Source organism: Penaeus monodon, chromosome 18 (assembly GCF_015228065.2).
Source record: "Penaeus monodon isolate SGIC_2016 chromosome 18, NSTDA_Pmon_1, whole genome shotgun sequence".
NCBI classification, from domain to species: Eukaryota; Metazoa; Arthropoda; class Malacostraca; order Decapoda; family Penaeidae; genus Penaeus; species Penaeus monodon.
In genome coordinates this window covers 20,077,228-20,091,517 of record NC_051403.1, presented here as the reverse complement: position 1 = coordinate 20,091,517, position 14,290 = coordinate 20,077,228, and the positions used below count along the sequence as shown (strand labels likewise).

Genomic DNA, 14,290 nt, shown 5'->3' with positions numbered 1-14,290 from the left:
GACACAGCGAGGGCACAAGGAGGTCGTGAGCGGGCCGGCGGCGTAAACATTATCCCACCCCCCCCTTGCATCATGCTCATTGCAACATGCAACCTAAAGGCTCCTGATCACTCCCCACCCCATTCACATTAGTTAAGAGGTGATTCATGTAACTTCTGCGTTACGCATTGCTGAATGAAATCTGGCAATCTACCGTGATAAAGTCTTACTGCTATTATTACTTTTATCATTAACGTGGGGGATCATGATTGTGATGGTTATTAATATCACGCTTTTTTATATCGTAATCAGAAGCCTTCTCTCTCTTCTCTTCTCTTTTACTTAATTAGTCCCCTTTCGGTTGATTACTCACCCTCGCTCTTGCTCTGTACCTTTATTCTCATTCTAAAAGTGCTTGCTAATCTCCCTCTTTCTCAAGCCATCTTTCTCATTCCCTTGCTCTCTCTCCCTACCACCGTTCCGTATGTTTTATTTATTTATTTATCTATTTATTTATTTCTTCTTCCTTCCTTTCTTTCTTCATCCCATTCTCCCATTCTTCGGTCCTTCCTTCTTATTTTTTACTTCCTTTCTCCCTCCCTCCCTCCATCCAGCCTCCCCTTCCTCCATTCCATAGGGAGGGGAGGGAGAGGGAGAGGGAGGGGGAGACAGAGGGAGAGAGGGATGGAGGGAGAGGGAAGGGGAGGGAGGGGGAGGGCGGGAACATCGCATGCCACCGAACATCGGAAACCCAGACAGACCTCACTCAACCCAACTCAACCCATCTCAACCCCAGCCCAAACTCGGCCCAAATTCAACCACTCCCCCCCCCCCCACAAAAAAAAAATAATAATAATAATAATAATAATAAACAGTATAGGGCGCTACTCACTGCAGGATGGCCTTGTAGAAGGAGTGCGGGATCGCGGCCAGGAGACCCGCCCCGTCGCCGGTGTCGTTGTCGCAGGAGCAGGCGCCGCGATGCTTCATGCGCGATGCCAGCTTCTCGGCATCGCGGATGATCTGTGGGGGAGGAGAGAGAGAAAAAAAAGGGTTAATCATTTTGGATGGTGAGGGAGGTAGGGAGGGAGGGAGGGAGGGAGGGAGAGGAGAGAGAGAGGAGAGAGAGAGAGAGAGGAGAGGAGAGAGGAGGAGAGAGAGAGAGAGAGAGAGAGGAGGAGGAGGAGAGAGGAGGGAGGAGAGGGAGGGAGGGGAGGGAGGGAGGAGGGAGGAGGGAGAGGGAGAGGGAGAGGGAGAGGGAGAGGGAGAGGGAGAGGGATAGGAAGGGAGGAAAAGAGGGGATTAAGGAAAACAGAAAAAAATACATATGAACCACAAACAGAGAGAGAGGAGAGCGAGAAACAATATTTCAACACAGTGAAGAATAAAAAGGCAGATAAAAACGCAATATTGCTTGGGAAGTGCTGACATTGCGACTTGCGATCACGCTCTCATCTAGCCCCCTCGGTTGCACATGCTCAGTTGCAATAAAAGATTTATAAAAGACATATAGCTATTGTTACTAACTTTTAATAAAATGCATATGACCACTGGTTAAGTAATGCTTACATAACAGTCATGAAAACAGTAAGTACATATCAGATGGCGATGCAGAAGCCACGGAAACACCGCAACGAAGTATCAGAATTCAGGAAAAAAGGGAAAAAAGCGAACATAATGAAGAAAAAAATAAATAAATAAAGTATCGGGTGAACTCGAGTGATAATATTCGATATGCTTATCGGAATGACTTGAAGGAAATCTTCGAATCAAAAAAATAATGATAATAAAAAATAAAAAAATAATAAAAAGTAAAATCTAGACACTTAGGACAAATCTCGAAGACTTTTCGTTACAGATTGCCTAGTCATATCGGAACAGCTGATAAAAGAAAGATAGTTTATCGGTCCAATCTCGCTATCTGGGCCAGGAGAAGGGGAGGAGGGGAGGAGGGAGGAGGAGAGGAAAGCAAAGAGGAAGGGAGGGAGGGTGGAAGGGCGGGAGGAAGAGAGAAGAGGGAAGGAGGGCGGGAGGAAGTGAAGGAGAGAGGAAGAGAGAGAGGAAGGGAGGAAGGGAGGAAGGGAGGGAGGGAGGGAGGGAGGGAGGGAGGGAGGGAGGGAGGGAGAGAGAGAGAGAGAGAGAGAGAGAGGGGGGGGGGGAGCAAAGAAGAGATACAAGAGAGAAGAGACACACAGAGAGAAGAGAAAAGAGAAAAAAGAGAGACGTACGATTAATGAACAAAACATAAAATATTAATCCCACCTACGTGACCCCATTCACCCTCCAAACCTCCAAACAAAAAATCGTATACAGGTTCCTTTTCTCAATTCAATCAGAATCATCCCGTTCCTTCGTCCACAACGCGTCTGCATGTCGTCTGTCTCCTCAAAACCAAATGAAATCGAATTCAGATTTTCAGAATTCCGTTTACTTTCAACAACTACCATCATGGCATCGCCGCCAACCACCCAACTCCTTTTTGAACCCTCATCGAAAATAATTTTCTAAAAAATGAAAGAAAAAGAATCATGCGCAGGAGGCGCGAATCCTCTCGATTTCCGCCCATCAAAGCACCTGCCATGCAGACCATGCACAACCCCCATGGGTCTTCCAGGACTCGAAAGCTTTTCCTTCACCTCTCATGCGTCACAGCATTCGCCTGCTTGAGATGCATTAGTTCTTGTACACGGCCCGTCACAGCTTGTCACGGCGATTCCGCTGCTGAGAATCTCAACGACAGGGAGGAAGAGAGAGGGAGAGGAGAGGGAGAGAGGGGGAGATAGGGAGGGGAGGGAGAGGGAGTAGGGAAGGGAAGGGAGAGGGAGATAGAGGGAGAGGGAGAGGGTGATAGAGGGAGAGGGAGGGGGAAGGGGACATCGCGTGCTACCGAACGTTGGAAACCCAGACGACCACCCGACGCGATGGCATCCGGCGACAGAGTGCCAGATGACAATCACGAAATCTAAGAGGATGAATAATAATAATAATAATAATAATAATAATAATAATAATAATAAAATGTTTCGACTATAACGTCATTTCATCGCAGAAAGTTCGATGTCGACAAAGGGAGAAAGAGAAAAGGAGAGCTAGAGAGAAAGAAATAAAGATAAAAAAGAAAAAAAAAGAAAAGAAAAAAAAAAAAAAAAGAAAAAAAAAAAAAAAAAAAAAAAAAAAAAAAAAAAAAAAAATATATATATATATATATATATATATATATATATATATATATATATATATAAAGAGAAAAATATCAAATCCCTCCAGTTTAAAACTAAGTGAATAAAAACAAAAATATAATCCTCCCTGACTCGGAAAAAACAGCAAGACTAAATAAACAACAACAATAACAACAAATAAACCACTTAAAAGAAACGAACACTAAAAATAAAACAACGCCGCCTCCCCTTCACCCCCCCCCCACTCCCCCGTCCTCCTAGCGCCGCTCCGGACACGAAGCGGAAGTTACCGGATGTGGCTTTTATCTGAAGCCACACCAACGGAGACGAACGCGTAAGCTATGAGGGTTGGGCGGGCGGGGGGGGGGGGGGGTAGGCTTGGGCATGGTAGGTGGGGATGGGAGAGAGAGGGAGGGAGAGAGGGAGGGAGGGAGGGAGAGCGGGAGGGAGGGAGGGAGAGCGGGAGGGAGGGAGGGAGGGAGGGAGGGAGAGCGGGAGGGATAGGGAAAGAGAGACGGATAAGGAGAGAGGGAGAGAGGGAGGGAGGGAGGGAGGGAAGATAAAAACAGAGAGAACAACACAGATGAGGAAACGATAACAGAGGAAGAGAATGAGTGGGAGAGATCCGGAATAAAAATAAAGACAAAAAATAATCGAAAGAACAAAAACAAAACCCAAATGAATTAAGAAACAAAAAAAAAAAGAAAAAAAAAAAAAATCACTAAATTAGTCCCAAGGAAAGGCAGATAAAACGCCCTCCACCCCAACCGCCCACGCTAGGGACACGCCCGACCTTTTCCAGGGCGCCGGCGACGGTTACGATCTCCTGGCGACCCCCTGGCGACTTCCTGGCGAGCACAGAGAGGTCTTCTTTCTTTCGTTGCTTCCTATACCTGCCAGACGTCTCCCTTTCTCCCTTGCTTGCTTGCTTGCTTCGCCCTTCCAGACGTCACTTCTAATCTCCCTGATTGATATCACCTCTTTCCCCCTGGCAGACATCACCGCCTACTCCTTTCCTAACATCATTTATTTCTCCCTGTCAAACGCCACCTCCCTTCCCCTGCCTCCCCCCTCCCAGACATCACTTCCTTCCCCCTACTCCCGAAGATACCTCCCTTCCCCTCCCTCCTTCCCTCCCCCCCACAACCCCCCCCCTCCTTTGCAACACCGCATGTCTAGCACTTCCTCAAAAACCACTTCTTATCGTCGCTGATAAGAGATAACTTGATAGCGTAGCCGCCTAGACCACGTGGGGTATTGGAGGGGTGGGAGTAGGGGGTGATTTAGGTGTCTAGATAGAGGGGATGGAGGGGGGGGGGTAGTGAGGAGTGGGTACATTTAACATGGATGATTTTGAAGTGCGTGGATTTTCCTCTTGATAAAGACGCGAATCAGCATGACGATGGGCATATGGATGAGTGCGTGAATGGATATGCATTTGGTGTGTTAGACGTGTCAGTGTGAGTGTTCATATTATTGTGAGTGTAGTGTGACTGTGATCGTGGGCGCGCGCGCGCTCTGTTAGTCTGTCTTTTTGTTTGTCTGACTTTTTGTCTGTCTGTCCATCTGCCTGCCTGCCTGCCTGTCTGCCTGCCTGCCTGCCTGCCTGCCTGCCTGCCTGCCTGCCTGCCTGCCTGCCTGCCTGCTGTCTGTTTGTCTGCATGCATGAATGAATGAATGAATGAGTGAATGCAAGACTGTCTGCCTGCCGATAAGTCTGTCCACCCATCAATGTGTGCGTAGGTATCGCTTAATAAACTACATTACGTGTCAGTTTGCAAATACATGTATGAATTTCTATTTCATCACTACAATTTACATCCTTCAACATTCTTTATTTTCTTGTCGTGCAAAAAACGGCGCAGCAACAAATTGCCCCGCGCCAATATTTCGTTCCCACTCACGTAAAAACGGCAGGAGAATTAATGCCAATTATTTCGGTCACTGGCTGGCGGAAAGTTTTACCGAAAAAATAGCAAAGCGCCGGAATTGAGGCTTAATAGCGGCTTTTAATTTTCTCAAGCGATAGCACACGACATATAGATAGATAAATAAATAAATAAATAAACAAATAGATAAATAATACATAATTTACACATATATATCACAAACACACACACACACACACACATATATGTGTGTGTGTGTGTGTGTGTGTGTGTGTGTGTGTGTGTGTGTGTGTGTGTGTGTGTGTGTGTGTGTGTGTGTGTGTGTGTGTGTGTGTGTGTGTGTGTGTGTCCGTTTGTATATTTGTGTGTGTGTGGATGGAGGTGTGTGATCTACCATATGATTTACTCAGAAATGTCACACAAAAAGGTATTAGAATACATATAATGCCTCTTTTGCTGTTGATGTTCAACGTTGCCCTCCACGTGATCGTCCTGTCAACAAGACCTCACCCAAATAAAGAAGAAAAAACAGAATCCATCAAAAATAAAATCCAGGCCCTGACGCCAACCGCGTGACAGCCTCTGTTCATCTCAGTGCCAGCGGAATGTCGGGTGTCACAGGGCACTACACGCGATGCACGAGCCTTGTGTCTATCTATCTATCTATCTCGATATGCATCTGCATCTACATCTAAATATATATATTTTTTTATATCTATCTATCTAGTTAAACCAATCAATCAATTTATCTTTATATCTGTATATCTCTCTGTCTACTGTTATCTATATATCTATCTAACTAGGCTACCTATCTATTTATCTATCTAACTAAGCTACCTATCTATCTAACTATCTGTATATCTATCCATATATCTAACCATCTATCTATCTATATCTATCTAACTATCCACCCACCTACCCACCCACCCACCCATCCCTCCCTCCCTCCCTCCCTCCCACCCAGCCATCCCTCCCTCCCCACCCATCCCTCCCTCCCTCCCTCCCATCCACCTCCCCATATAAAAGCAACACTACAACGCAACGGCTTGAAACGTATGCCTCTGCCGTGCGAGCTGTGCAAGCGCGAGGGGGCCAAGCAACGACCCAGACCAGGCACCCGGGCGACGGAGTTACGAGCGACACAGGACCCATTTCGATTCGAGAGTGAGAGTACCGACGGAGCAAATACCAATGTTACTTTGGCGCGGGTAATTCTGGAGCCACGAGAGATATCAGGTGTGAGAGTATCTGCAGTATGATAATGCAGTATAAGGAACATGAAGAAGGTAATGCTGATAAGAGGCTTGCGATGTGAGGTGAATGCGGAGGGGAGAGGAACGAAGCAGGACGAGGCACAGCGGCGAGGAGGTTACGAGCGACACAGGACATTCGATCGAGAGGAGAGTACGAGGAGCAGAATACCAAATGTTACTTGGGGGGTAATGCTGAGATAGCCAGGGAGATGAATGATGATAATGGAGTGATGGAGAGGGTAATGCTGGAGTGATGGAGAGGGTAATGCTGGAGTAATGGAGAGGGTAATGCATGAATGATGGAGAGGGTAATGCTGGAGTGATGGTGAGGACAGTTCTCGAGTGAAGAAGAGGTTAATTCTGGAATTATGTTAATTCTCGAGTGATAGAGAAAATAATTCTGAAGTGAAGGAAAGGTTAATTCTAGAGTGAAGGAGAGGTTAATTCTGGGGTGATGGAGAGGGTGAATCTGGAAAGGTTAATTCTGGGGTGAAGGAGAGGTTAATTCTGGAGTGACGGACAGGGTATCTCTGAAATGATGGACAAGGTAAATCTGAAAGTGACGGCCAGGAAAATTCTAAAGCGACGGGCCGGGCAATTCTGAAATATCAGGAGTATCCTTGATAAAACAGGGAAACGACACAAAGACAAAATTACGTCGCTTGATCCTTTTTGTGCGCCCTTGACCAAACAATGCAAGCTAAAACAAAAAAAAAAAATGTGTCGATCGTGATACGAAGACCAAACAATTTCACCTTTTTTTCTTTCCTCCTTAGACCAACATCACTCCTCTTCCGCCTTCCTCCACCCCCCCACCCCCTTGTCCTACCCTTCGCTACCTGCACCTCCTCCTCTTCCTCCTCCTCCTCTTCCTCTCCTTCCTCCTCCTCCTCTTCCTCCTCCTCTTCCTCCTCCTCTTCCTCCTCCTCCTCCTCCTCCTCTCCTCTTCCTCTTCCTCTTCTTCTTCCTCTTCCTCCTCCTCCCCCTCCAGCTCCCCCTTCCCCTCCTCCCTCACCCCACCCCTTTCCTACCGGCACGCTGCCAGATCAGGCAAATGTCATGCAAACACAAAGACACCACGAGACAGAGCTGACGTTTGCGCGACCCGACTAAATTTACTCGGATACAAAGACTCGGACGCACATACACATCCGCTGACAGAAGCAAATATAGACGTGCAGGTATCTCGACAAAGACAGACTCAGATGCACATATACACGCACGCATACCTGCAGATAAAAACAAATAAAGGTGTACATAAACCTCGACAAAAAAAAATTACTGACATACATACACACATGCGCGAACTGACGAAAATACAGAACATAAACAGATGCATATCCTTACACAGACAAACATGTACAAGGAATATATATCTACAGAAATAGGCCTAACTACAAACACAAACATACAGACTGACAGCACAAATACATTTTCTCGTTCACGCTCTCTCTCCATCTTTCTTTGACCTCTGTTGCTCCCTCTCCCTCTCCTACTCACTTCTCCTCCCTCTCCCTATCACTCCCTCTCCCGCTCCCACTCCCAATTCCACTTCCACATCCTACTCCCTCTCCCTCTTAGTCTTTCCAACATTCATTCACATATTCGATTATATCTATTAGTCTTAACTGGAGTGAAAATCGCCCATTCAGTCGAAAAATGTTTTATACCAGCGGTCATTAGGAGGGAAGAGGGAGAGGGACGAAGGAAAGGGGGGGTTGGAGGAAGGGTGGGGGAGGGAGGGAGGGAGAGAGGGACGGATGAAGAGAGAGAGAGAGAGAGAGAGAGAGAGAGAGAGAGAGAGAGAGAGAGAGAGAGAGAGAGAGAGAGAGAGAGAGAGAGAGAGAGAGAGCGAGAGCGAGAGCGAGGAGGAGAGAGAGAGAGAGAGAGAGAGAGAGAGAGAGAGAGAGAGAGAGAAATAGGGGAGGGAGGGGGAGGGGGAAGGGGGAGGAGAAAGAGGGAGAGGAGACGAGGAGAGAAAGGGGAGAAGAGAGAAGTGAAACGAGAGAAGAGGAAAGAGGATGACAAACAGACAAAGAATCAAAATCAGAAGAGAAAAGAAAAGAAAAGAAAAGTGACGAGAAGAGAAGTGAAGAAGAGAAATAAAGAAAATGAAGAAGAGTGGAGAGAAAGAGGAAAAGGTAAAGATTGAGAGAACATGCACGAGATCAATACCTGGCTGCAACCCCTCCCTCCCCCTCCCCCCACCCCACAACCCCTTCCAATGCCGCCCCACAACCTCTTTCCTTCCTCCCACTTACACTGTTCTCGTTTATCTACTTCTCTCCTACGTCACTACCTCTCTTTTTTCTGTCTTCTCTCAGTTCTATTTATTTCTCATTTTCTTTGTCTTTCTTCTTCTCTCTCTTTATCTCATGCGCGCGCGCTCGCTCGCGCAAAAGCGCATGCAAGCACACACACGCTAGCACACGCACATTCACTTTCTCCTTCCTAAAATATATATCCCCTGATAAGATAAAACGGATAAGACAGAAAATTACAAAACGAAAATATATATATATAAAGCATAGAAATAAAAGAGAAGGCGGGGAGGGAAAAAAGACAGACAGGGGGAAAAAAAGAAGGAAAAACTACCTCCACCTTTTCCCCGCCATTTCACATCGAGCAACGTAGCAAACAATAAAAAAAATCGGGCGGCAGTCATGCAAAAAGATCTGCTTCTCCTGGTAGGGTACTTTGGCCTGCAGGCACTAAAGCCGCTGGACCGCCGCGTGTCCTTGGCAGAGAGAAAGTGTAGGGACGAAATGGGACAGAGAGGGACATGACACATCTATCTTGCAGACGCGACCGGGGAATAGCGCCCGGGCGTGGTGCGTTTTCGTTCAGAAATACCGACTTGTTTCTTTCATCTATCGTCTGCTTTCTTGTCATTAACCGAGTAGGACTTGGAAGACGTAGATGATAATGAGATAAGGAGATTGATAAAAGAATAAAAGCAAAATGTAAATATCAAGCGACCTTGTGTGTGTCACAACCCGCCCGACCGGCAAGACTACACCACGTTAACCTGAACCCGCTTTGCGCTTGCCGCTCTTCCTTTGTCATTGTTATTTCATGAGTTCATAACAATTTAACCACCTCTCTATTTCTCTTCTCTCCCCCCCTTCTCTCTCTCTCTCTCTCTCTCTCTCTCTCTCTCTCTCTCTCTCTCTCTCTCTCTCTCTCTCTCTCTCTCTCTCTCTCTCTCTCTCTCTCTCTCCTTACTTTTGTTTTGCTTGCTATTCTTGTTATTTCGTCTTCATATGTGCCTAAGTTGGTTTATTTGTCTGCCTGTCTTTGTCTGCTCGTCCCTTTCCAAATCTGTCTGTCAGCTTATCTGGATGCCTAACTCTCTTTCTCTTCTCTTTCCATCCTCGTCCTCTGCCTCCCTTCCCCAGCCTCACTCCCCTGTTGGCATACCTCTGTTAGCATGCAATTTCCTGCAACCTCCCTTCACTCTCCGTTGTTTTCGGACGTTGCAATTGCATTAACCTCTGTCTCTGTCACATAAACTGATCACTCTGGCTGTGTGGGAACTACATCGACCTCCTTTCCCCTCCCCTTCCCCTACCCCTACCCCTTCAACCTTCCCCTTCCTCCGTTTCCTATCAAGTAATTTTCCTCACTCATGGAATTTTCCATTTGTCTTCACGACACCACCAAGGAAAATCACTGTCTTCTGAGTGCATTTTACTCCACTTCCCTCCCCTCCCCGTCTTTCCTTCCTTCCCCCTCCTCTTAAATCCTTTTCTTCCGTTTCTGTCCTTTAACCCCACTCTTTTTCTTCCCTCCCATCCCTTCCTACCTTCTCCCTTCCCCACCACCTCCCCATATTCCCCTCCCCCACCCCTCACCCTCTTCACCCTCCCACGACCTCTTCCTATCTCTTTTTCCCCTTTTCTTTTGGTTTCCCTTTCCTTCCCCAACTCCCTTCCCTGTTCCTCGAATTTCCCTCCGCTACCCTCCCTACTAACGTCTCCCTTCTCCCCTCTCCTCTCTTTCCTCTTTTCTATCCTCTCTTTCCTCTCCCCTCTCCGTCTACTGCCGTCCTTCCTTACCTCCTTCCTTGTCCTCCCCCCCTCCCCCACCCCATGCCATCGTCATGGGATCTGTGTTGGGTTATTTTTAGGAAAAAAAGGGGGATGATTTTTTTTTTAACGTTTGGTATGAAGTCGCATATCTTTCACTTCCGCTTCCTGAATTTCCTTTCCTTTCTTTCTTTCTTTCTTTCTTCTCTCTTCTTTATTAAAACGAGACTCTACAAACCTCCACCTCCCCAACACCCTATCATTCCCCTTTCCCTTATTTACAACCCCCCTGCCCCATTCTCTCCCCTCTCCCCATTCCCTCTACCCCCTCCCCTCTCCCTATTCCCTCTACCCCCTCCCCTCTCCCTATTCCCTCTACCCCCCTCCCCTCTCCCCATTCCCTCTACCCCCCTCCCCTCTCTCCATTCCCTCTACCCCCTCTCCCCCTCCCCCTCCCCCCTCAGCAGGTCGCTCGCCGGGCCAGGCTCTGTAACCCCATGGCGCCACGTGGCACGTATTGTCTTGTCTTTTACTTTTAGTCTAATTTTATTCCTTTATTCGTCGCTCTGCCTAAGCTGATGCGCGGTGCACTTGGCGCAAGCTTAATTGAAGATTTGGTTGTGCAATTCATGTTGCGGAGATGACGTCAGTATTGAATGCATTTGGGATATTACGCAAGTTTGTTTTCTAATGCATCTTCCGTAACCCGAGGGGGAGGGGGAAGAGGGGGAAGGAGGGGAAGGAGGGGAGGAGGGGAATGAGGAGGAATGAGGAGGAGTGAGGAGGAGGCAGGAGGAGGGGGAGGAGGAGGAAGAGAACAAAAACACTAACTAGATAAACTAGATAAAAGGGAGGGAGATGGAGAACGAGGAAAAAATAGGAAGAGGATAGAGAAGAGGACAAGTAGGTGGGGATGAGGGAGGAAAAGGAAGAAGAAGAAGAAGAAGAAGAAGAAGAAGAGGAGGAGGAGGAGGAGGAGGAGGAGGAGGAGGAGGAGGAGGAGGAGGAAGAGGAAGAGGAAGAGGAGGAGGAGGGAGGAGGAGGAGGGAGGAGGAGGAGGGAGGAGGAGGAGGAGGAGGAGGAGGAGGAGGAGGAGGAGGGGAGGAGGAGGAGGAGAAGGAGGAGGAGGAGGAGGGAGTGCTCACCGCTGAGTCAACACTATTGCATACTTTTTAGGGCAATTAAGAGGAACTGCACCTAATACAAACAATCGATTTCGATGATAAGTTACATGAATATGTGCATCTACGCGCGAGCTCTTATCTCACGCTCGTCTCGTTGCTTTGTTTGTTGTTTTCTTTCCTTTTCGGGGACATGTGTATGTAAATAAATCATTGCATGTATACGTAGACGTGTATGTACATAGACGGAGGTCTATGTATGTATGTGCGAGTATGTTTTGTACGTTTTGTATGTTTTGTATTATGTATGTGCATTCAAACATACAAGCGGATGATTGTGAATGTGGGATGTGGATGTGGATGTGGATGGGATGCAGATGCAGATGTAGATATAGATGAAGATGTAGGTGTAGGTATAGATGTGGATGTGCGTGTGCAATACCGTTCAGTTTACATACAAACCGACTTTCCCAAGAAGCCTCCACCACAGCCGCCCACCGTCCGCAGTCAGAGTGCTTTCGAAACGCGCGGCGACGCGCATGACGTCACAGGGAAACCCCGGCGCGGCGGGCAGACGGGACGCGCACTGCCATGGGTTATAAGAATAACTCGCGTCTCGAAGGGGTTACGGATCGAGCCTCGGCCGCCAAGACGAGATCGATGGAGTCAAGATTTCGCACTTGCTTGCAGTCTTACAGATCTATGAATATTGTATTTCCGTGTGTGGGGGGAGGATGGTAGGTTTACATGAATACAATGCATGTTCTTAATTCCTATCTGTGTGCACATCTACTTAACATAACCCCGGGTGTGTATATATATATACTTAAATAGACGCGTTTGACGATACAATCTCTGTACACACTAATTCATAAAGGACAAGGTCACAGCTGGCGGCTCAGGAAGCTTTCTCCTAATCAAGCGACGAAGCTCATTCACAAGAGCTCATCACAGCGGACTTTCGTCAAGCGAAAAGCAAGGGTCAATCTCCGTCCGAACGCAAATCATCTCATCAGATTTGTTGTCGAAGTCAAAAGGCAGCGAGTTCGGACGAGTGCAAGTGGAATTATACGGCCTTATTCTTTAGAAGGAAAATTCCAAGGAGTGAATCCCATAGCGTCTCTGGGCGTGCTTGCGCTCGCCGCTCGTCTCCCTCCCCACGCAGCAAGCACGCAGCAGACTCCTCAGCAAAGGCATCGGTCGAGGAATTTGCGCCGAGCAACACGCTGACCTTGTCGGCTCCGCCAGGACAAGGCCTTGATCCTGACCTTCCAAAAACCGGGTGTGTTTGTTTGTTTTTTTGTTGTTGCGGGTTTGTTTTTCTCAGCTGCGTCGTGTTTGAGCCGGCGGGAGCGCGAGCCGGTGGCGCCTCCGGCCTGTGCTTGCGAGTGTGCACTTAATGTTCTTGCTGTTTTGCGTCTTTGTCCCCGTGACGCTTGCCTTTTTTTCCACCTGTTGAACCCGAGGTTACTGTGATCTAAGGCTGCATTGTCACGCGTTTCCTTTGGGTTCTAATGATCTGCAGGCCGGTTATTGTTGTGGCATTGCGCAACCACATGCCTGCAAGCAAGGAGACCGTGAGCCAGACAGTGATTCATCGCGGTTTCAACCTCTGCGGCGGCGCGTTTGGGGCTCGGAACCCATGGCGAGAAGCTCATGTCAAGGCGTTCATCAAGGCATGTCTAGCAGATCACATACCAAGGAGCTATAGTCAAGGAGTTCACGTCAAGGAACTCGTGTCAAGAAACTCATACCTAAGGTTCATACCAGCTAACTCATGTCAAGGACTTCCTGTCAAGGGGCTCATGTCAAGAAGTTCAAGCCAAGGTGCCTAAAGTAGCCCACTTGATTGAGAAACACTTCGCAAGGCAAGCGTGATTCAGCACCTTTTCCCTCCCGATGACACCTTCTCGGCGATCTGCCATGACACGCATGACAAACCCCATCATGCGAACAGGCCATCAGGTGACGGAACAAGCCCCGCCCCCCAACCAGATGCTGCCCTTCAGGTGATGCAACGTACCCCCCCCCCCTTATAAAAAGTGGACGAAGAACTTAGCTTAATCGAAAGAACAATCCCCAAAATAATATAAATCATAAAAAATACAGTAATAACATTATCAGTACTGACAGCAATAACAATAATGATAAGAAAAAGAAAAATTTCAACAAGAAACAGAAAAATGTAGAGAAAAAAGAACAAGAAATAGGAAAGAAGTGAAGAAAAGGAAAGAAGAAGAAAATGAACCAGAACAAGAAGAACATAAATAAAACAACAACAATAACGACAACAACGAGCATCATTACCCCCATAACAGCAAAAAGCGACAAACAATACCACGACGAACGGGCCACGAACTCACCTTGGCCGACGCGACGCCCTCGATGTTGACGATGAACCCCACGCCGCAGGCAGCCGACTCGTAGCTGGGGTCGTACAGCCCCTGGGCCTCGGGGTACTCCCACGACTCCACCATCCTGCAGGAGGGAAAAGGCGCGGTGAGACTGGTGAAGAGCAGGGGGAGGGAGGGGGGAGGGAAGAGAGGGGGGAGGGAGGGAGGGAGGCAGGGAGGGAGGGGGGAGGGAGGGAGGGAGGAGGGAGGGAGGGAGGGAGGGAGGGAGGGAGGGAAGGGAGGGAGTGTGTGTGTGTGTGTGTGTGTGTGTGTGTGTGTGTGTGTGTGTGTGTGTGTGTGTGTGTGTGTGTGTGTGTGTGTGTGTGTGTGTGTGTACGTACGCGTGTGTGGGTATGTGCGTGGCTAGGGAACAGGGCGGAGGGGCGGACACGAAAATCAGCCTGTTGTGGCTAACCAAACTAGAAATTGTAGGCCTAGAAGTTAACGC

At 47.9% G+C, this 14,290-nt stretch overlaps 1 protein-coding gene across 1 annotated transcript in view; it reads right to left on the bottom strand.

The window, feature by feature from the left end:
• The window catches only part of LOC119584661 (glutamate synthase [NADH], amyloplastic-like), a 50,568-nt gene that overhangs the window by 30,490 nt on the left and 5,788 nt on the right, over nucleotides 1–14,290 (bottom strand). Inside the window, exons 2-3 of the mRNA XM_037933337.1 lie at nucleotides 13,813–13,927; nucleotides 872–1,002 (exon numbers count right to left, since the gene is read on the bottom strand). Of these exons, the coding sequence (XP_037789265.1) occupies nucleotides 872–1,002; nucleotides 13,813–13,926 (245 nt within the window). The 5' untranslated portion in view covers nucleotide 13,927. The remainder of the gene's footprint in view (nucleotides 1–871; nucleotides 1,003–13,812; nucleotides 13,928–14,290) is intronic.